The 22,765-nt window shown below is 43.2% G+C and overlaps 1 protein-coding gene across 3 annotated transcripts in view; it reads right to left on the minus strand.

Moving 5' to 3' along the window:
- Positions 1–1,031: 1,031 nt before the first annotated feature.
- Positions 1,032–22,765, minus strand: part of cd63 (CD63 molecule) — a 58,204-nt gene continuing 36,470 nt past the window's right edge. For all 3 annotated transcript variants that reach the window (XM_073071060.1, XM_073071062.1, XM_073071061.1), the window contains 6 exons: positions 13,565–13,753; positions 11,629–11,703; positions 8,914–9,003; positions 6,474–6,605; positions 4,641–4,724; positions 1,032–3,044 (listed from right to left, as the gene is read on the minus strand). In XM_073071060.1, coding sequence (XP_072927161.1) covers positions 2,979–3,044; positions 4,641–4,724; positions 6,474–6,605; positions 8,914–9,003; positions 11,629–11,703; positions 13,565–13,753 — 636 coding nt within the window. In that variant the 3' untranslated portion in view covers positions 1,032–2,978. The remainder of the gene's footprint in view (positions 3,045–4,640; positions 4,725–6,473; positions 6,606–8,913; positions 9,004–11,628; positions 11,704–13,564; positions 13,754–22,765) is intronic.

A 22,765-nucleotide genomic window follows, 5' to 3' on the forward strand; every position in this document is an offset into this window, starting at 1 on the left:
AAGTCAGGCTAGGGTTGCATCTGTGGAACCAGAACAGGAAGCTTCTGTGTTTTAGAGGGGGAAGCAAGAAAAGATTTCTTCCCCATGATTCGTCATCATATTTCATTGCTTTTAAACTCCAAAGTTCAAAACAAAAAGCCCATGGAATTGAAAGCAAGTTCGCAAACCAGATCCAAAATTGGCTTAGTAATTGGAGCTGGAGATTGCTGCAAATGACATTTACTAAAAGCTCCCTTTTGAAAAGTACTTGGGGTTATTAAAATTAAAAACTGCACACCATCTTAAGAAGTTCCTTCCCCCAGGCAGTCACTGTATTTTTCTGATCTGAAGTCTAATAGATGCTGGAACTCTTAACACTTGTGCTGAACACTTCAATGCAAGTGAGTGCCAAAAGATGCATTGTGCTTTCCTGGTGCCTGGCCAATGTTTGTTCCTCAGCTGACTCCAATTAGCCAGTTAGTTATTCATTGCTGAAACTCAATTGGTAGATGGCTTGTGAAATAATGTCAGAAATAGCTAAAATACTTATCACTCCAAATCCATTGAAATAAAACTAGGGCAGTTTCCCAACCAGGGATACTTAGACCATTTGATTAACAGTATTGGTCCACGGCATAAAAAAGATTGGCAAACCCAAACTACACCATTGTTGGAGATGAGGAACTATTGGAATAACTGCCACATCACAGCAAAAGGGCACCACTGGCAGGGTTGGCATTACCCTGAAAATCAGATTACTGACATTAAATTTATTCTGTGGCAACATTACAGTGCAAAAATGTTTTAAAATGGGTTGTTGGTCCAGTAAGACCTGTTTAAAGTTAACCTTAGTATGGGTATGGAGCTGCATGATCAGATTGGTTTACATTTGGTCAAAAGGCAGCAAATAGTGACAAAGTTTATGAATTCTTCAGGTTCTGTAGCGGGTTCATTCATTCACGACCACAGATAGTTACCTCTAGGTAGCAAACTAAACTGTAAGCTGTTGTATAGACTGTGCAAATAAAACATGATACATTACAGGCATGGCATACAACCTAGAAAATGTTTATTTTGCCACATACAGAACATCAGAAATTCAACACTTGAATAAACAAGGAACCATATTGAAAATAGCATGCGATCACATTTCCATGCTGACAAACTGGATAGAAAATACATCAAATTTAGAATTCCGTCAAAGGATCGCCAACCCTCCTCTCTAAGAGTGATCAGAAAGCTGTGAAGCAGTGTTGCTTTCAGGTGCCCTTATGAAGTTTAAGGATGGGATGTGAAGAGACTACCCCCTCAGTGAGGTTGCACCTATAATCCATAGGAGGCAGTGACTTGAAGTTGGAATGTCCTTTGAAACAGAACAGCGGGGCTTCTCTTTGAATTGGCTTTGGGGAAGGTGTTGGGAAGTAAACTGCACCCCACTCAATATACAAGAACTCTTGATTACCTCCTAAATAACCATGGCACAAACAGAATGCAAAAGGGTGTGGTGCTGGCACAGTTTCTCAGAAGTTCTCAAGATCTAATTTGAAAAGAAGCAACTTCCAATACAACCAAATATACTAACATGACTAAGACAGGTGGTGGTGGGGCAAGGAATGGTGGGAAGTGCACAAATGACATTGCAGATTTAAGCTTCATGAAGTGATATGTCAGGCCTTAGTATTTCCCCAAAATATAAAGACATTTTCATCCACTCTGTGGAGACAGTAAACACCCCACCATTGCAGCAGCCCAAAGCCTGGTCCAAAAAAAAAAAACAAAAAAGAAAACATTTTATTTTAAAAAAATGTCTTGGCCTGCCTTCCCAGATCACCTTTGACAAAACTTCAAGTGAAGTCATAGGCTGAAGTTTAGGAGTGGGAAATTGAAAATGGAACAAGGTGTTAAAGGCATGCCCATCAGGTGTATAGATCAAACAACATGACTGGAGCCAGCAGGAGAGCTCCCATACTCACGTGCCATGAGCTTTTAGATGTCAAACCAATGGTCTACAACACAGAGCCAATCTTTCACCTTGAGAGTGACAAGACTGCAAGCCAAAGCCTTTGAACAAGATGAAAAGGTTACTGTGCCCTCACTCTAGCATGTTTGTTTCAACTTTACAAGTTTCACTCGGGGGAAGAAGAGCACAAGGAGAAAGACAGTCATATTAGGGTTCTGCGTCCCTAGATATTGGAGAGTGCCTTGAAGAGAATTTTGATCAAGTGGAACTGTAAACCACTTCCAATGGGTGAGCTGGGCACAACTGAATAAACGGGCCAAGGACATGCAAGTGGAAGCAGAACTCCCAATTATATTAGCTCCTTGGCAAGGGAAAGAAAAATTACTCCTAGTGATCGCCAACTTCTCCATTGGGAGTCATCTAGCTGCTTAAAGTTGCAAGGTTAAGTAGCCAGGGTGTGGCAATACAAGCTATTAAAGCCCTCAAAAAAAATAAAAAAAATAAATAAAGCTTTCAAGAGATTGAGAGAAAGGTGAAGGGGACATTATCCTGGAAAAGGCTAACAACACATTTTACAGATTGAGCTGCAGAAAGTGCTGTGGCCTCTTGACCAAACACAATGGAGTGTTGCCTGATGATTGCAGAGGCTAGTGAGCAACACAAAACATGCTGACAAACATTTCATCAGAAAGTCCCCCTTGAAATGAGGGAGAAACTCCACCCTAAATCATGGCCCCTACAGTACAGCTGAATAACCCCCAACAAACTAAAGCACACTCTGCACATGATCTGTCTTTCACAAGAAAAAAAACATGGTGATACAAGACATTTGTAGAGCAGGTAGGGGGTAGAAAATGAGTAGCATTTACTGGGTCACCTTGGTTACATTTTAGTGCTCATATGTCAAAAGTAATGAAGGAGAAAGGCACAGACATTCATTTTCTTTTAACAAAAGAATATTCATTGTGATCAAAGTTCACAGTTGTGGCAAAAATACAAACGTAAGGTATTCAATGAACATTGGCTGTTGAGATGAAGACTACATTACTTCATAGCCACTTTTAATGCCTTTCATCAGCACGCATGCAAATATAATTCCAAGGAGCTGAAACAAAAACAAAATTAAATTAGACAAAAATTACACTGAAATCTCATTAACTAGTGATGTAATTGCTCAAGAGATCTTGACATACAATTGCAAATGGAAAGTCTACCATTGGTAGATTTTTTGGTATGCGTATCAAGGTAGCAAAGTGTTTGGACCAAATTTCTATCATTGCAATATTAGTCCAAAAGGACTCTGAGATTCTTTAATCAAAATAACTCAATGTCTAGAAACGACTGCACGTGCAACCTCTAGTGCCAAAACCATCCAGACTCCCTTTCAAATGACACACCAGCCCAACATTTGAAATATAATTGTTGCTTCCAGTGTATGGAAGCATCTCCCCCACAGCAAAGTGGTTCACTAGCACCACAAGGGCAACAGAGGAAGGGTGATAATTGCTGGCCTTGACCTCATCACTTTACAAGACTGCACTCTAACTCAACTGGTGCAACACAACACAAGCATTACTACCCACCTTGCCGACAATTGTTTTAGAAATTATCCACACTGGGCACAAATGAACCAGGTGACTTACCAGCAAGAACTATTACTCACCTACACCAACCCCTCTCCCCACCCCAGCAGATGCCACCTAGCCAGTTGAGGATTTCTATCACATTGTTTTGCTTTACTTGAGTCTTTCACATACAAGGGGAGAAAAGGCCTGATTTTCAATAAATCAGAACAATTGCTAGGGCTGGCTGCAAATCAGATTCTGGTATAGGCTGATCACCTAAAGCCATACATTTCAGGTCAATTCCCCATGTCATACCCCGACTGAAGATAGATTGGACATTATGAACTGGTGTATAGTTACAGGAGGTCAAGGGCTGATTATTTTAGTGCTTCACCAGGCAGTGTTAACACCATGGTCAACCACCCCTCCTAGCAATCTTGACAATTACAACAGCAGCTGGCCTTCACCTTGAAGTATATCCAGACAATTGGATCCCTACTAGCCTTTTGCAGGAGGAATCATCAATCTAATCCCACTGCAATGTTTCTCAGTGTGACATTCAACCCGGCAGCTTTTGAGGAGAGAGCCTCCCTGCCTTCCCTCTTCACCAAGTGGTGCCCTCAACAAACACCAGGAAAAAGACAACTCTTGGCCTTTTCTACTTCTGTGGAAACATGCCCAGTGTCCAGAGCATTTCCCAGGTCTACAACTGCTCACCATTGGTGATGCCTGAAATAACAAAACATGCAACTAAACAACCTGGAAAATTGCCCCAATGAGGCCATTTGATCAAAATGCAAAGAGGTCCCTTCTGATTCCTTTTTGAAGCCATACATCCATTGTCTAACAGACTGCACAGAGACAAGGAGGAAATGCCTTCTATCATTATTTGTTCCCCTCCCCCACCTGGATCCATCCATTACCTGTCAACTCTTGCCTCGCCCCTTTATACTGGCCAACTCCCCTTCTTTAGTGCTGAAGGGTCTTGACCTGAAACAATGACTGTCCATTTCCCTCTATGGAGATGGAGTTCCAGCAACAGGAAGTGAGTTCACTGGCTAGTAACAGTCACGGTTGGTGGATAAACATTGTCAAACTTTTATCACAGGCTGTCACACAGAAGAATTTGTTCTTACCTGGAATAAGGCAATTCCAAGAGCAACACCTGCCACGATCACAATGTTGTTTTTAAGCCAATCATTAATAAGCTGCACACAGCCCTATATTTAAAAAAAAAACAACTTACTGACAGGAAAAATACAAATGATGAAGATTTAAGGAAATGATAAGACCCACATAGATTTCCTTGTGTGCAGAGCTTTAAGATTTCCCATTCTGAAAGCAGGGCCCGAGCAGTATATTAGTGAGCTTCAGCAATAGTGAGTGGCACGAAGTTGGTGCTGATAAAGCCCTCAGATAAGGGACAAAAACTCAGGAAGAGCCAACTCAACATAATGCATCATTCTAGACCATGTCCTATCCACAAGACATCTGGAGCAGAATTAGGCCATTCAGCCCAGAGTCTGCTCTGCCATTCGATTATGGCCAATTTCTTCAACCCTATTTTCCCACCTTAGCTGTAACCCTTACCCTGCTTTCCAGATAAGAACCCATCAAATTCTGCCTTAAAAAACACCCAATAACTTGACTTCCACTGCTTTGTGACAATATTTCCAGATCCACCACCATCTGGCTGAAGGAATTCCTCATCTCAGTTTTAAAAAGTGATATTCCTTTATTCTGAGGCTGTGCCCTCAGATTCTAAAATGTCATACTGATGGAAACATCTTCTGCACACCCACTCTATCCAGGTCTTTCAGTATCTGGCAGGTTTCAATGACATTTCTGTGCACTCCCCCCCCCCCCCCACCCAGTTTCATTCTTCTGAAGTCAATCAAGTATAGGGCCAGAGATAAACATTCTTCATATGTTAAGCCTTTCAATCCAGGGATCATTCTTGTGAACCTCTTCAGGACCCTCTCCAGGATCAATACAGGGGCCAAAATTGCTCAATGTTCCAAATGTGATCTGACAATACCTTATAAAAGCTCAGCAGAGCATTCCAGTCCTCTCAAAACAAATGCCAACATTACATTTGCCTTTTTTCAAAAAAGCTACCAGCTTAACCTTGAGGTATCCTGAAAAAGGACTCCCAGGTCCCTTCGCACCCGATTTCTGAATTATACCCATTTAGAAAGTCTACACCTTTATTTTCCCTACCATAATGCACAGCCCCCACACTTAATGTTGTATTCAAACACTTTTTTGTTCACTCTTCTAATCAGTCCAAACCTTTCTGCAGACTCTGTCTCTACAACACTACCTGACCCTCAATCAATCTTGGTACTGTCATCACACTCCTTCATCCTGTTCATTGATGTGTAACAATCTGCAGTCCCAAAACTGATCCCTGATCCAAATCTAGGACTTCTCAAACTTTCTGGCCCTAGAGGAAAATCTACCTCCTATTCGCCACCTTTTACTTACAGATTTTTATTAAACTTGTTAGATTCAAACTTTGCAGGATGTTGGCACCAAAGTATTCCTAGCTACTCATACATACAACAGTGGCTTATTCAAACTCTTGGAGACTAAAATGGTCCTCATCTGAGCCTTTTGTGAAGAGAAGAGGTGGTTTCCTTTTCCATGAAGGAGAGTTAGTGAAGCTATTGGTTTTCAACGACAATCCAATAGCTCCAGTTGCTGCTTAATACCAGATTTACAGGAGAAAATTAAAATATCCCTAAAATGACTAATGGGATAGAAACTCAACAGCATTCCCATACACAGCATCAATGCCACTAGCAACTTGAACTTTCTAAGCAGGGCTGGTCACAGATGGTGAATGCAACAATCTAAGTGATATTCCCCCACCACCCGCTCTTCACTTGTAAAGCTGCAAGCATTCAAAGGCTCCGACATTAGAATCTGGTGGATGCCAGTGAACAGAAGGTCAAACCATTACTCACCTGCCTGTATATGTTTGCAGCATCAACATTCTTGCCACAATCTTTAGAGACATGCTTACAACAAGAATCTGGCACCGTGTTATTCAGCTGCGGGAACCAGTCACTATAGTTGACACTACCACAGCAGTGGAACTGCAGGAAGAGATGAAACAAATTGAAGCCAACTTGGTTTATGCACAGGTCCAACAGAGTAGAAAACAGGGACAATTGTGTTAACATTGTACCAGTAACAGGCTTAGTTAATAAGAGTTCCAAGTGAGATCTGAACCTTTAAGCATCATCAGTCCAAACCCCCGAATTACCGGCATTGGAGTTTGCGCTTCAGGGTTACAATGAGTCCGTTTCTGGGGGGAAAAAAATTCAAGGGACTGCTGGAAATAACATTTCAAAAATACTAAAGTTTCCTCCAAGTTTCTCCTCTCCCCCCACCCCCCCCCCCCCTCCCATGTGTACACGATAGTGTCAAGCTTTCTTTTTACATGCTATTCCCACAGATCATTCCATACACAACAATACTGGGGAAAAATAAAAGAAAACAGAATGCAGAATATAGTCCTGCAGCTACAGAAAGAGTGTAGTGCAGGTAAATAAAGTGCTAGGGCCACTAGGAGGTAGATTAGGAGATAAAAAGTTCATGTTTCGCATACAGAGGTTTGTACAAAAGTCTGTTAACAGTGGGATAGAAGCGGTCCTGGGCCTGGTGGTCTGCTGGTATGTGTTTAAGCTTTTATCCCTCCTGCCCAATGGGATTGGAGACAAGTGATAAAGAGTATGGGGTATTGGCTGCTTTCCTGAGGCAAGAGGAACTGTAGGCGAGAGTTCATCTTTGGCATACAAGAGGTCCATTCAAGAGTCTGATAACAGAAGGATATCAAGGTTTTATTTAAATAAAATGTAGAACAGGCCAGCATTCATTGCTCCTCCATAACTGACCTTCAAGTAAATCAGAATCAGGTTTATTATCACTGGCATGTATCGTGAAATGATGGATTGTTGGGTTATTTCAATGCCCACTTTAAGAGTCAACCATATTGGCAAAACCTGGAGTCACACAGGCCAGCTTGGAGAACAATATCACTGAAGTGACTGGCACTTACCCTATCCTCCTGGTTTCCCTTGTCCTTACCAACCACTCCACCAGCCTTTGCGTTCAGCACAGTTCTCCGAAACTTCCACTACCTCCAACTGGATCCCACCACTAAACACATCTTTCCCTCTCCCCCACTTTCTGCTTTCCGCAGGGATCGCTCCCTACGCGACTTCCTTATCCATTCGTCCCTCCTCACTCATCTCCCTCCTGGCACTTATCCTTGCAAGCAGAACAAGAGCTAACCTGCCCCTACACCTCTTCCCTCACTACCTTTCAGGACCCAAACAGTCCTTCCAGGTGAGGAGACACTTCACCTGTGAGTGTCAGGGTCATCTACCGTGTCTGGTGCTCCCGGCATGGCCCGAATATCGGTGAGACCCGTCATAGATTAGAAGACTGCTTCTCTGAGCATTTACGCTCCATCTGTCAGAACAAGCGGGATCTCCCAGTGACCATTTTAATTCCACTTCCCATTCCGATATGCCCATCCATGGCCTCCTCCACTAATGTCGTGTTAAGGCCCCACTTAGGTTGGAGGAACAACACCTTGTATTCCGTTTGGGTAGCCTCCAACCTGATGGCATGAATATTGATCTCTCAGACTTCCAGTAATGCCTTCACCACCCACCCCCCCCCTTTACCATTTCCCATCCCCTTTTCCCCCTATCCACCAGAGGGAGGTGCCTGCCCATCACCTCCCTCTGGTGCTCCTTCCCCCCAGCCCTTTTAATTTCTTCCATGGCCTTCTGTCTCTTTTCACCAATCAACATCCTAGCTCTTTACTTCACCCCTCCCCCTCCAAGTTTCATCTATCGCCTGGTGTTTTACTCTCCCATCCCCCCCCACATTTTCAAATCTCCTCAGCTTTTCTTCCCCCTCCAGTCCTGCCGAAGGGTTTCGGCCCAAAACGTTGACTGTTTTTTCCCCCCCCATAGATGCTGCCCAGCCTGCTGAGTTCCTCCAGCATTTTGTGTGTGTTGCAAGGATATCACTGAACCAGATTTCCCCAAATACAACCCCAAGTAGTTTCACAGCCAGATTCAAACCTGCACCTCCTGATTATTAGGAGAGATTAATAATGCAAATACTAGGTTATTGTATCACAGTCAGTGCTCACCTCTGCCGAGGTTCTCACTCCAAGTTAGGGCTTAAGAATCAAGAAGCTTTTGATGTTTGCTGGAAATGCTAACAAGATTTTCCACAGGTGGACAGGGTTTAAACCACATACAGAAAAATCTCAGGATAGGTAGTTACTTTTCTGCTAATAGAAAGAAATGCTCCCTTAAATGTGTCACCAGCAACCATGGTTGACGAAACTTGCAGTCAAAGGCTCCTCAGAGACACACATACCTGTTCCTGCCAATTGTCAATGTCCTTGCTAGTCGTCTGGTTGTACCTCTCCATGGTTTGATTAAACGACTTCTCAAAGGCATCGCGAATCTGTCAGATGAAGATGAGAACAAAAGTTGAAAAAAAATCAGATTGATGTGAAATCACAGACATGCATGCAGAAGCCAACAACCTCATGTTTTGTGCTGTCATTACTCAAGATGTCAAAGAACAAACTTCACCAAACTCCTAGCACTTTTCTCACTCCTAATGGCAAGGGGCTTTTAAACCACTGTAGCCCCACTTTGAAATAAAGTGCCAGAAACTCAAGTCAGGCAGCAACTGAAGCAGAAACTAACATTTCCAGTCTGAAACAAAAGTTCTGACACGGAGTCCCACACTTGGGGAATTAACCCTTTCTCCTTCTGCCTGACCTACTCAAATGGCAAAATAGTAAAACCACAGCTAACAAGGGAAGTCAAAGGTAATGTAAAACCAAAAGAGAGGGCATACAAAGCAAAAATTAGTGGGAAGATAGAGGATTGGAAAGCTTTTAAAAAACCTACAGAGAGCAACTAAAATAATTAGGAGGGAAGAGATGGCATATGAAAGCAAGCTAGCAAACAATACCAAAGTGGATAGCAAAAACTTTTTTAAATATGTAAAAAAGAGATGGGAGTGGATATAGGACCTCCAGAAAATGAGGCAGGAGAAATAATAATGGGGGACAAGGAGATGGCAGATGAACTAAATAAGTATTTTGCACCAATCTTCACCGTGGAAGTATGCTAGATGTTGACAGGTGTGAGGGAAGGGAAGAGAAGAGAGTGCAGTTACTATTAGAAGGGAGGTGGTGCTCAAAAAGCTGAAAGACTCAAAGTCAACCAGACCAGATGAACTACACCCCGGGGTTCTGAAAGAGGTAGTGGTAGGAGATTGTGGAGGCATTAGTAATTATCTTTCAAAAATCATTAGACTCTGGTATGGTGCCAGAGGACCGGAAAATTACAAATGTCACTCCACTCTAAGAGAGGAGGAAGGCAGCAGAGAGGAAATTATAGGCCAGTTAGCCTGACCTCAGTGGTTGGAAAGAAGTTAGAGTGAATTGTTAAGGATGAGGTTACGAGTACTTGTTGACACAGGACAAGATAGGACAAAGACAGCATGGTTTCCTCAAGGGAAAATCTTGCCTGACAAACTTGTTGGAATTCTTCAAGGAGATTACAAATAGGATAGGTAAATAGGATGCAGTGGACGTTGTATATTTGGACTTCCAGGAGGCCTTTAACAAGGTGCCACACGAGGCTGTTTAAGAGCTCATGATATTCCAGGAAAGTTACTGCCATTGTTAGAGCTTTGGCTGATTGGTAGGAGGAAGTGAGTAGGATCCTTTTCTATTTGGCTGCCAGTGACTAGTGGTGTTCTGTTGGGACCACTTCTTTTTAAGCTTGTATCAATGATTTAGACGATGGAATAGATGGCTTTGTTGCCAGGTTTGCAGATGATATGAAGATTGGTGGAGGGGCAGGTACTGTTGTAGAAACGGGTAGGATGCAGAAGGACTTAGACAAATTAGGAGAATAGGCAAGAGAGTGGCAAATGAAATACAATGTTGGAAAATGCATGGTCATGCACTTTGATAATAGAAATAAATGTGTTGATTATTTTCTAAATGGGGAGAAAATCCAAAAATCTAAGATGCAAAGGGACTTGGGAGTCCTTGTGCAGAACATACTAAAGGTCAACTTGCAGGTTGAGTCGGTGGTGAGGAAGGCAAATGCGATGTTAGTATTTATTTCAAAAGTTCTGGAATACAAACAAGAGCAAGGATGTGATGCTGAGGCTTTGTAAGGCACTGGTGAGATCTCACCTCAAGTATTGTCTGTGAACAGTTTTGGGCTCCTCATCTAAGAAAAGTTTGGCGAGGGTTCAGGGGAGGTTCACAAAGATGATTCTGAAAATGAAAGGGTTATCATAATAGGGATGTTTGATGGCTCTGGGTCTGTACTTGCTGGAATTCAGAAGGATGGGAGAGGATCTCATCCAAAGCTTTTGAATGTTGAAAGGCCGAGACATGGTAGATGTGGAAAGGATGTTTCCCATGGTGGGGGAGTCTAGGACAAGAGTGCACAGCCTCAGTATAGAGGGGTGTCCACTTAAAACAGATGTAGAGAAATTTCTTTAGCCAGAGGGTTGTGAACTTATGGAATTTATTATCACAGACAGCTGTGGAGGCCAGGTTGTTGGGTGTATTTAAGGCAGAGCTTGATAGGTTCGTTATCGGACACAGCATCAAAGGTTACAGGGAGAAGGCCGGGGAGCAGGGCTGAGGGGAATAATGGATCAGCCATGACTGAATAGCAGTCTTGATGGGCCAAATGGCCTGATTCTGCTCCTACGTCTAATGGTATTACCGTCTTAGAGCATTTGTAGCATTTTCTGTTTGCTGCAGATTTCCAGCATCTGCAATTTGATTTCTTCAACACCATTTTGCCTTGTTCTGGAACACTCAATCATTCAAATGTGGTAAGAACATACTCAGTTCTTACAAAATACTGCATGCATCTTTGAACCCTGTTGCAATGTACCTATTAAAAAGTCATTCCCCATAAAACTTTTGCATATGACTTGGCAGATTGAAATTGAGCTTCTTGTTCAAGGTCAAGAAAAAAAATTACAAACAACAAAACATTTGTGTAAAACCTTTCCCCAGAGAAGGGAAAAGGTAATACCCACCTTGTCCTTGAAAACGTAACCAGCAATGGCAGCAGCAATCTCCACAAGAAAGATGAGGACCAGAAGAACAGCAAACTAGAACCAGGAAAAAATATAAAGCATTTCAACAGACCATTATAGATCAACCTCTCAACTTCCCAACTCAAGTTGGGAGAAGTACAATTAGTACCTCACAGCAGAAAATAGAGAACGTTTACTATGCACTTACAAATTGTTTGGTATGATTTTTAATAATGGACCAGCAAGCTCCTTTGAGACCCTGCAGAAGCAGACCCTCGCATTTCAAACTATTTACTGGGTGGTGGTGGTGGAGGAAAATGATCTCAAGTCCACTGAACTGTTGCAGATCCCATGTAACCAGTGGGTGAATATCAGATTAGGCTCGTGACCATACTGAATGATACTCAGAGACTCGACTGGCTGAATTGCTACCTTTACATCTCAAGACAATATGAAAAGTGACAAAACCAAGACTTATTACTGGGTAGGCCAGATGACTACAAGGCTCTCTCCACAATTATAAACATGAGATTCTGCAGATGCTGTAAATGCAGCACAACATACACAAAATGCTGAAGGAACTCAGCAGGTCAGGCAGCATCTATGCTGTGGAATAAACAGTGAATGTTTTGGGCTGAAACCCTCTCCATAACTAGTCACTTTAGCAATGATAGCCCATCACATTAACAACCCTGACCTCCAACCTAAATATTTAAGGGGTGCAATACAAAGAGCTGGTGGAAAACGCAAAATGTTCAGTACCAGCACATCAACGAGTCAAGCACTTGGAGACTAGTGTACTGACAGAATACCTATTCCACTACGAACATTGAGGCCACTTTGCCCCTCAAGCTTAGCCTGCCATTTAATCTGATCACAGCCGATATGTCTGCAAGTTCAGCTCTTCCTGTTCACTTCCTCTTATCAAGAATTAATCTACCATTGCCTAATAATCACACTCAAAAAGGGCAGTTGAAGCATCTAGTTCCAGAGATCTACAGCCTTAAAAAAATTACTCCATCCACCTTAAGGATGGGTCCTAGTTCTAGATCCTATCAAGAGGAAACATTCTCCCTACATCTACCCATTCAAGACCCTTCAGAATTGTATGTTCCAGTAATGCCCCTTCACCCCACCCCACCTACCATTCCAGGCACCGCCTTGCAGACCTCTGAACTGCCTTTAACACATTGGTGGTCTTATTCAAGAAGAATACCAATATTGCACACAATATTCCTGATGTGGTTGCACCAAAGCCCTGAAAATCAGCATAACCTCCCCATTTTTATATATTTTTGTCAAATTACTGAACCTGGATTTGCCAATCCTGCCCTCTAACACCCAATCCAAACTGTTGACAGCTAGAGCGCAAGAATGATGGATTAAATACCAACGCCTGTACGCCAATAACACAGCATGATACAAGAGAAGGAACCTCCTTGTCGTGAGTACCAAGTGTCACAATGGAATACATGCCAAGCTATTACAGCCATCAGTAAACAGCGTTGTACAGTAGTCAATAAAACTGGGAATACCACAGAAACTAGTCACCCATTCATCCAAACACAAGAGAAAATCTACACATGCTGGAAATCCAAGCAACACACACAAAATGCTGCCTGGTGTGCTGAGATCCTCCAGCATTTTGTGTGTGTTGCACCCAATCATCCAGTTTGCCAAGACTGCACTGTGGCAGTGCAGACACTTTGTTTAGCGTGACAGCTATTGACATGAAAATATCAAGAGGGCTGCTCCTCGCACCCAGACTCTGACATTTATCCTTCAAAAGTGAAAGCCTCCAAATGTTTTTGTCGTTTCTATGCTTGATTAGGGCAGCCTGGAGGCAGAGCGAGGACTGAATGGAAAGCTGGCAGTCCTCTTTCACTTTGAGTTGTAGGCAATAGTGATATATAAACAGCCCAGGCAGGCCCCTTACCGTGGTTATCATGCAGTAATTCTCATTCCAGGCACCACAGCAACCAAAGAAGGCCACGAAGTTGATGACCACGCCAACTATGATGATGACAATGGGAGCACCAGAGGCAGCAACACTGGTGATGTGCAGTGTGCCATTCAGCTTGGTCTGGACCACAATACCAACCACAATGAGTGCAATGCCCGAGATCTGGAACGAGGAAAAAAATGTATATAGTCATACGATATTGCAGGATTTAAGAAAAACGAGGCACTGAACCACAAAGGCAATGAGAAAAGCAACATATCCGAAATGTGCAGAAAAAAGTGGTTTATAGCAAAACATTAACGAGTGGATTTAGAAGTGTTTATAAAAGCCAGGATACAATTGGACTGAAGAGTGTTAGCGTTTGTCATGACAATTTCCGCAATACATCACAGACAAGTCATTCACCGCAATGTTTCCAAAGCCAAATACTCATCTGACTTTGGTCACCCAAAGTCAAGTGCTTACAGAGGCAAAACAGCTATAGCCCACAACTCCACAAAAAGTTACACAAACCTAAATTGGGTTTTGAGCAGTAAGCAAACATTAATCTGTACTTAAGCAAAGAATCTCACCCACTGGGAAAGTATCCACAATTTTCTACAATTCACTCCTCCATTCCCTTGGAAGGCACTATCTTAAGCCATAGCTCAATTTTTGCACCACTGGTCTTATTTGGGTTGTTCTTGACTCGATCAGGAAATTTAGTATTCTGTTCCTCCGAGGACCTTTGCTTGTGGTGAGCAAGCACAAGACTTGAAAAGCGAGTGGGGCCAGTCAGGACATTACGCACTTGCCGAGGGCTAATAAATAGTTAGGTTTAAGCAGAGCAGCAGTTGCATGAGGGTCAGGGTTAGAGTAGAGAGTTTGAAGCTTTGGCAAGGAGAGATGGAGGCCAAGGCAGGCTTCTGGTAAATTTCTTTCTTTTTGCTCAAATGAAGTAGTGGGAAAGCCAAGCAAGACAGTAAAATGCTCTTGCAGTATGTGGGAGGACAGGGAGACCTCCAGTGTCCCTGATGACTACACCTTTAGAACGTGCATCCAGCTGCAGCTTTTTTCGTGTTAGGGAAATTAGAGCTGGATGAACTCTGGATCGTTCGGGAGGCTGAATTGATTGACAGGAGATACAGGCAGGTAATTACTCCCAAGGTGCAGTACACAGGCAACGGAGGGGGAAAAGGTGATAAGCAGTGAGTGCAGGGTACCACCATGACCACCCCATCAATAAGTACATCGTCTTGAACACTGCTAGATTGTTCACCCCCCCCCCCCCCCCGCCCCACCAAAAACAGGAAAGCCACAACAATTAGGTGTCTGGCACTGAGTCTGGCTCTGTGGCTCAGAAAGAAAGGATGGGGAGGGAAGGGGAAGGAGAAGAGGCAAGCAGTAGTGGTAAGGGGTTCATTGTTTAGGGGAACAGACAGGAGGTCCTGTGGAAGAGAATGAGATACAAGATTCCCAGATGGTATGTTGCCTCCCATGTGCCATGGTCAGGGACATCTCAGATGAAATTCATAGTATTTGTAAGTGGAAGGGTTGGTGAGCAGCCAGAGATTATGGTCCATATTAGTACCAATGACAAAGGAAGGGAGGATGATGAGGTCTTGTAGAGGTCAGGGAGTTAGGTACTAAGCTAAAGGTCAGGACCTCCAGTGAAGTGATCTCAGGATTGCTGTCTATCTCACATACCAGTGAGGCCAACAATAGAAGAATAGTTTCACTCATAGCTAAGGAGATGGTGCAGAAGGGTGGCCTTCAAGTTTTTGGATCATTATGGAAAAGGAGTTTGGCAATTATAGGGATGACTTACAGCAGACTGAAAAGCTTAAGCATATAGATATTAGGAAGAGAATGTGCTGGAGCTTTTGGAAAGCATCAAGTTGGATAAGTCACCTGGACTGGACTAGATGTACCCCAGGCTACTGTGGGAGGCGAGGGAGGAGATTGCTGAGCCTCTGGTGATGATCCTTACATTATCAATGGGGACGGGAGAGGTTCCGGAGGATTGGAGGGTTGCAGATGTTGTTCCCTTATTCAAGAAAGGGAGTAGAGATAGCCCAGGAAATTATACACCAGTGAGTCTTACTTCAGTGGTTGGTAAGTTGATGGAGAAGATCCTGAGAGGCAGGATTTATGAACATTTGGAAGGCATGATATGAATAGGAATAGTCGGCATGGCTTTGTCAAAGGCCTTACGAGCCTGACTGAATTTTTTGAGGATGTAACTAAACACACTGATGAAGGTAGAGCCGTAGATGTAGTGTATATGGATGTTAGCAAGGCATTTGATTAGGTACCCCATGCAAGGCTTATTGAGAAAGTAAGGATGCATGGGATCCAAGGGGACATTGCTTTGTGGATTCAGAACTGGCTTGCCCACAGAAGGCAAAGAGTGGTTGTAGACAGGTCATATTCTCCATGGAGGTCAGTGACCAATGGTGGGCCTCAGGGACCCATTCTGGGACCCCTACTCTTCATGATTTTTATAAATAACCTGGATGAGGAAGTGGAGGGATGGGTTAGTAAATTTGTTAATGACACAAAGGTTGGGGTGTTGTGGATAATGTGGAGGGCTGTCAGAGGTTACAGCGGGACATCGATAGGATACAAAACAGGGCTGAGAAGTGGCATATGGAGTTCAACCCAGATAAGTGTAAGGTGGTTCATCTTGGTAGGTCAAATATGATGGCAGAATATAGTATTAATGGTAAGACTCTTGGCAGAGTGGAGGATCAGAGGGATCTTGGGGTGCGAATCCATAGGACACTCAAAGCTGCTACGCAGGTTGACCCTGTGGTTAAGCTGGCATACCGTGCATTGGCCTTCATCAATCGTGGGATGAGTTTAAAAGCCGAGAAGAAATGTTGCAGCTATATAGGGCCCTGGTCAGACCCCACTTGGAGTACTGTGCTCAGTTCTGGTCACCTCACTACAGGAAGGATGTGGAAACCATAGAAAGGGTGCAGAGGAGATTTACAAGGATGTTGCCTGAATTTGTGAGCATACCTTGAGAATAGGTTGAGTGAACTCGACCTTTTCTCCTTGGAGCGACGGAGGATGTGAGGTGACCTGATTGAGGTGTATAAGATGATGAGAGGCATTGATTGTGTGGATAGTCAGAGGCTTTTTCCCAGGGCTGAAATGGCTAGCACACGAGGGCACAGATTCAAGGTGCTTTGAAGTAGGTACAGAGGAGATGCCAGTGCAGGTGTTTCTTTTTAAAAAAACACACAGAGAGTGGTGAGTGCGTGGAATGGGCTTCTGGAGGCGGTGGTTGAGGCGAATACAGTAGGATCTTTTAAGAGACTCCTAGATAGGTACACGAGCTTAGAAAAAGAGGGCTACGGATAACCCTAGGTTAATTCTGAGGTAAGGACATGTTCGACACAGCTTTGTGGGCTGAAGGGCCTGTATTGTGCTGTAGGTTTTCTATGTTTCATTGGGCTCTCTTCCAGGGAAGGTGGGACTTGTACAGACAGGATGGTCTGCACCTGAACTGGTGGGGGACCAATACCCTTTTGCTACTGCTGCTCTGGAGGGTTTAAATAACAGCTGCTGTGTGGGGAAAGTATGTTAAGCCTACATACACAAGACAGAAACTGAAAAGTTGACCATGGCAAGAAGAATGCTCCAAGTTACATTTATTTCAATTTCAATGCAAGGAGCATTGTAGACAAGGTGTATGAGCTGAGAGTATAGATTAGCACAATGGGATTATATTGCAGCAATAGAGACTTGCTTGGAAAGTAGGACTCGCAGCTCAGTATTTCAGGATTCTGTTGTTTTAGACATGATAGGAGAGTATTAAAGGGGGAGGGGTAGCATTACTAGTCAAGAAAAATGTCACAACAGCGCTCAGATAGAACAGACTGGAGAGTTCATCTACTGAGGCTGTATGGACGGAAGAGGAATAAGAAGGGATGACAGCATTAATGGGATTATATTATAGACCGCCCAATAGTCAGTGTGATATAGAAGCAAAATCTGAAGACAACAGGCATTTGCAAGATAAGTGATCTTCACTTTCCACTTATTGACTAGGACTCCCATACTATACGAGGACTGGATGGGAAAGTTTGCCCAATGTGTTCAGCAAAGTTTCCTTTACATATAGGGGATTCAGTACCACACTCCCTATTAGGTAAAGAGAAAGGGCTGGTGATACAAGTGTACTGAAGGGAACACTTTTGATCTAGTGACCATAATTCCATTAAAGATAATTATGGAGAATGATAGGTCTGGTCCTCCAAAATTTAAAATTGGAGAAAGGCCAATTTTGATGACATCAGAAAGGATCTGGCAAGTGTTGAATGGGACAGGCCATTTTCTGGCACAGGTGTACTTAGTAAGTGGGAGGCCTTCGAAAATGAAATTAAGAGTACAATGTATATTCCTGTCAGAATAAAAGGCAAAGCTAACAGGCTTAGGAAACCTTAGTTTGAAGGATATTGAGACGCTGGTTAAGGAGGTGCATAACAGGTATAGGCAAGCAAGGAACTAATGAGGCACTTGAGTGCAAGGAAAGTAAGAGAACACTAGAGGGAAATCAGGAGGGCTAAAAGACATGAGGTTGCTATGGCAAACAAGACATTAGGAGAATCCCAGGGGCTTCTACAGATGTATTACAAACAAAAGGATAGCAAAGGACAAAATGCATGGAGACAAAAGAGATGGAGATCTTAAATGGATTTTTTGAATCTCCATATACTTGGGAGATGGACACAGGGTCTATAGAACTGAGGCAAAAGATCAGCGAGGTCAAGGACCATATACAGATTACAAAAAGGTGTCTGCTGTCTTGAAGAAATTAGGGTCCCCCAGAGCCTAAGGTGTTCACTGTGACCTTGTAGGAAGTTAGTTCAGAAATTGCAAGGGATCTAGTAGAGATATTTAAAACGTCCTTAGCCATCAGTGAGGTGCCGGAGGACTGGAGAATAGCCAAAGTGCTTCTGTCATTTAAGAAAGGTTCCAAGAATAAGCTGGGAAATTAAAGGCTGATGACTCAGGCACCAGTAGCGGTTAAATCATTGAAAGGTATTCTAAATGACTAGACTCAAGTATCTGGACAGACAGGGTCTGATTAGGGATAATCCATAAGGCTTTGTGCAGGGCTTGTTGTGCCTAACCAATCTCAAGTTACCAGGAAAGTTGATGAAGAAAAAGCAGTGGATGTCGTCTAAATGGACTTCAGCAAGGCCTTTGACAAGGTCCCACATGGGAGGTTGGTCAAGGTGCTTCAGTCACTTAGCATTCAAGATGAGGTAGTAAGTTGGATTTGACATTGGGTTCATGGGAGAAGCCACAGAGTGATAGTAGATGGTTGCCTGTAACTAGTGTGGTGCAGGAATCAGTACTCTGGGTCTATTGTTGTTTGTCATCTACATCAATGATCAGGGTAAAAACCAGATCAGCAAATTTGCTGATGACATCACGATTGGGTGTGTGGTGGGCAGCGAGGAAGGCTATTAAAGCTGGCAGCAGGATCTGAAATGGGCTGAAAAAAGTGGCAGATGGATTTTAAATGCAGACAAATGCAAAGTGTTGCACTTTTGGAGGTCAAACCAGGGAAGGATTTGCTGAACTGTAGTGCACCAAGGTGTGCAGTAGAACATAAGGATTCAGAATACAGGTCCACAATTCCTTGAAAATGGCATCACAAGATAGGGCTATAAGAACACTTTCGGCACATTAGCCTTCATAATTAAAATACTGAGTACAGGAGTTCAGATGTTATGTTGAAATTGTACAAATTGGGAGCATTGTGTGCAGTTCTGGTTATCTACCTACAGGAAAGACGTCAATCTGATTGATAGAGTACAGAGAAAATTTTACAAGGATACTGCTGGGACTTGAGCACCTGTGTTACAAGATTGAATAGATTAGGACTTTATTCCCTAGAGCACAGAAGAATGAGGGAAGATATGACAGACGTATACAAAAATATTATGAGGGGTATAGAGTTGCAAGAAAAAGTTTGTGAAGGGGAATCCAAGTGGGAGCATCTCAACTCAGAGGGTGGTGTGACTATGGAACTAGCTGCCAGAAGCAGTGAATGCAGGTTTGATTTCAACACTTAGGTGATGTTCAGTACATTAACAGGAGAGGTATGAGGGCTATGGTCCAGATGCAGGTTGATGGGACTTTGCAGAGTAACAGTTTGGCACAGTCTAGATGGGCTGAGGGGGCTATTTCTAGCTGTAGCCCCCATGACCCTGTCAACTGGCAGGAACCCAAGTCCAACTCTCACACATTCGTTTGAGCTTTTGACAGGAACAGTCAATGAATAATGGCTCAACAATTGAATTGTGCAACACATTGTTACACAAGTAGAAAAAGCACTTCCACTGCTCTTTACCCAGAAGAAAAATTGACAGTTCCACGTCAATTTGCTTCACCCTGGATATGAATCTGGGTGTCATCATCCTCACACTCCGATGAAATTCCTGCTTCTTGGACGAGGAGGATTAATTTATTGACATCAACCCCCTTGGAGGTATTCTGCTTAAGTCATCTTGGGTTCTCAAAGGTCTCAGCATTTGCAGATTAGAAAAATACCAGAAATACTCAGCAGTATCAAGCACATTTGGAGAGAAACAGCTAATGTTTCCGGTTAAACTGGGAAAACAAGTTAGCTTCAATTTGCAGGAAGAAATTGAAAAGGACAAAGGCAAAGACTAATGGCCACACTGTTGCCATGAGCATAAACTGCACACAAGGTAAATGAGGTTCTGCAGATGCTGAAAATCCAGAGCAACACACAAAACATCGACTGTTCATTCATTTCTATTGATGCTGCCTGACCTCCAGCATTGTGTGTTGCTCTGTTCACAAGGTAAATCAGGTTAATGGGTTAGAGAGGACAATTGGGCAAGGAGAACATGGCTTTCATCATAAAAGCCATGTGAAATACAGGTGGTTAGTGAGAACACAGGCAAAAGAAATGTCAGTTGCAAAAAAATGGAGAGCTTTGGGGTATGCCCAGAAGATTAGGATTCAGGTTTATTTGTCATATGTACATCAAAACAGTAAAATGCATTTTTTGTAATAACCACTTACACATCCAAGGATGTGCTGGGGCGGGGGGAGGGGGATGCCAGCAAGCATCACCATACATTCCAGCATTAGCAATGCTTGGCAGAACACAAGCTGGGCAAGTGGAAACAAAGTTAACATTTCAGCTTGAAAGATAAATTTCCACAGATGCTGCCCGACTCAATGAACGTTTTCTTCCCCATCCCCTCAGATTTCCAGCTTGGGACAAATCTTCAAAAGCTGAAGCTTACAGCAGGGCCACCAGTGACTAAAATAACTGCTGGCATCCCAGTGCACTCACCTTGCCCATCCATCGTGGGATGCTTGGCACCCAAGGGAGAAGTTGCAGCAGTGGAGAGTGGGAGAAAGCCAAGATGCACCCTGTAGCCATGCAGCAGAAATCACAGCTGTCATTTATTTCCACTCACCCAACCCACAGGCAAAACAGCAGACCAAGAAACAACCTAGTTCATTCAGCTGAGCCACTTGAGCAAGCAGATACTATGGCACAGGTTAAAGAGTTTACATGTTACAACAAGTAAACTGGTAATACACCAGAGCAAAAATCTATTTCTTCAAACAGCCCCACCACAGTGAGATGAAAACAAAACTGCACATGGGTTCAACTCCAATTCCACTGAAAAAGCAGAGTCGTTAATCACCGTAGACAGGATTAGTGCAGGGTCCCATCAATGCTTTGCCCGAGGGGGTAAAATGTAATTTCCGAAGTTTACTGACAATTCTAAACTGGGTGGGTTTACAAATAGGGAGTCTAAGGGAGCAGCACAGCAGCTTAACAGTCAGCACAACACCTTACAGGGCCAGCAATCACTGATTGAGATTCAATCTCCATTGTAAGGACCACTTGGGTTTCCTCCCACATTCCAGAGCGTCAGTGAGCATGCCATGTTGCTGCTGGAAACATAGCAACACCTGTAGGCTGCCCCCATCATAATCCCCAGACTGCACTGGCTGTTGATGCAAAATAACATTTCACGGTGTTTGATGTATGTGACAAAGCTAATCTTTAAGGAGATTCTGACAAGAGCCAGTGGAAAAAGGTTTGGCAGAAATAAGTTATCCATTGTGTACAAGACATTTAAACTTTAAAAGAGACTGGGTCAGAGTTATACAGGAAAGAAACAGGCCTTTATCCCAACTTGTTAATACTGACTAAAGTGCCTTCTGAGCTGGTCCTATTTCTGTGTCTGTCCCAAATCAAAGCCTGCCCTAGTTAAGAATTAGACCCACTTCTAATAGTTCCTCAGGCAGTTCAATCCATCCAGACTATTGGGGGGGGGGGGGGGGGAGGAGGAAAAGAGAAACTGCAGGCCCCCCTTCAAATCTTTTCCTCCCTGTCCTCTATGCCCTTTAGTTTTCCCCTTTCCTCTCTATGACCTATAGTTTTAGACTTCCATATCCTAACCATTCATCTATTAACTATCCAAATTTTAAGCCTTTATGTCACGCCTCAACCTCCTTCATGCCAGAAAACAGTCCCAGCCCATCCATTCTCTCCTTAACCCAAGCTAATCATCCTCCTGAACTTTTTTTGCATCCTCTCTGGCTAAACCACATCCTTCCTATAGAATGGGCATGTTCAAAAAGAAACAGGCACTCTTGTACATTAATTATTGAAAGCTAAAACAGTTACAGAAAATAATTGGGAAGACAAATAGGACCCTGGCTTAAAAGGAATCGAGCACGAGAGTAAAGATGTCATACTGCAACAGCAGAGGACTTGGGGAGATGGCACCTGCAGTACTCTCTGCAGGTCTGGTCTCTTTACCCAAAAGATCAATTTACATTGGTGAGGGTGCAGAGTTGCACTAAACTGGTTCTGGAATTTGCCATTGGAGAGATTAAACAGAATTGGCCTGCATCCAAACTTTGATCAATGAAGGGACATTAGGAACAATGAAACATCAACTAAACAGACAAGACACTGGCTCCACATTGGAATTTAACAATAACCACCCCCCTCCCCCAGATCACACAGCCCATTTCTGAAGAACAGCCACTTGTGCAAGCACCAGTGGATGGGATAAGAGAGTAGTTCAAATTCAACATTGCAGCTCTGGGTCAGACAAAGTTTATTCAAATGCATAGAAAGTTGTAAGTTGTCAGTAGAAACAGGAGGTCACT

This window comes from Hemitrygon akajei, chromosome 18, assembly GCF_048418815.1.
Source record: "Hemitrygon akajei chromosome 18, sHemAka1.3, whole genome shotgun sequence".
In the NCBI taxonomy this organism is placed as follows: Eukaryota; Metazoa; Chordata; class Chondrichthyes; order Myliobatiformes; family Dasyatidae; genus Hemitrygon; species Hemitrygon akajei.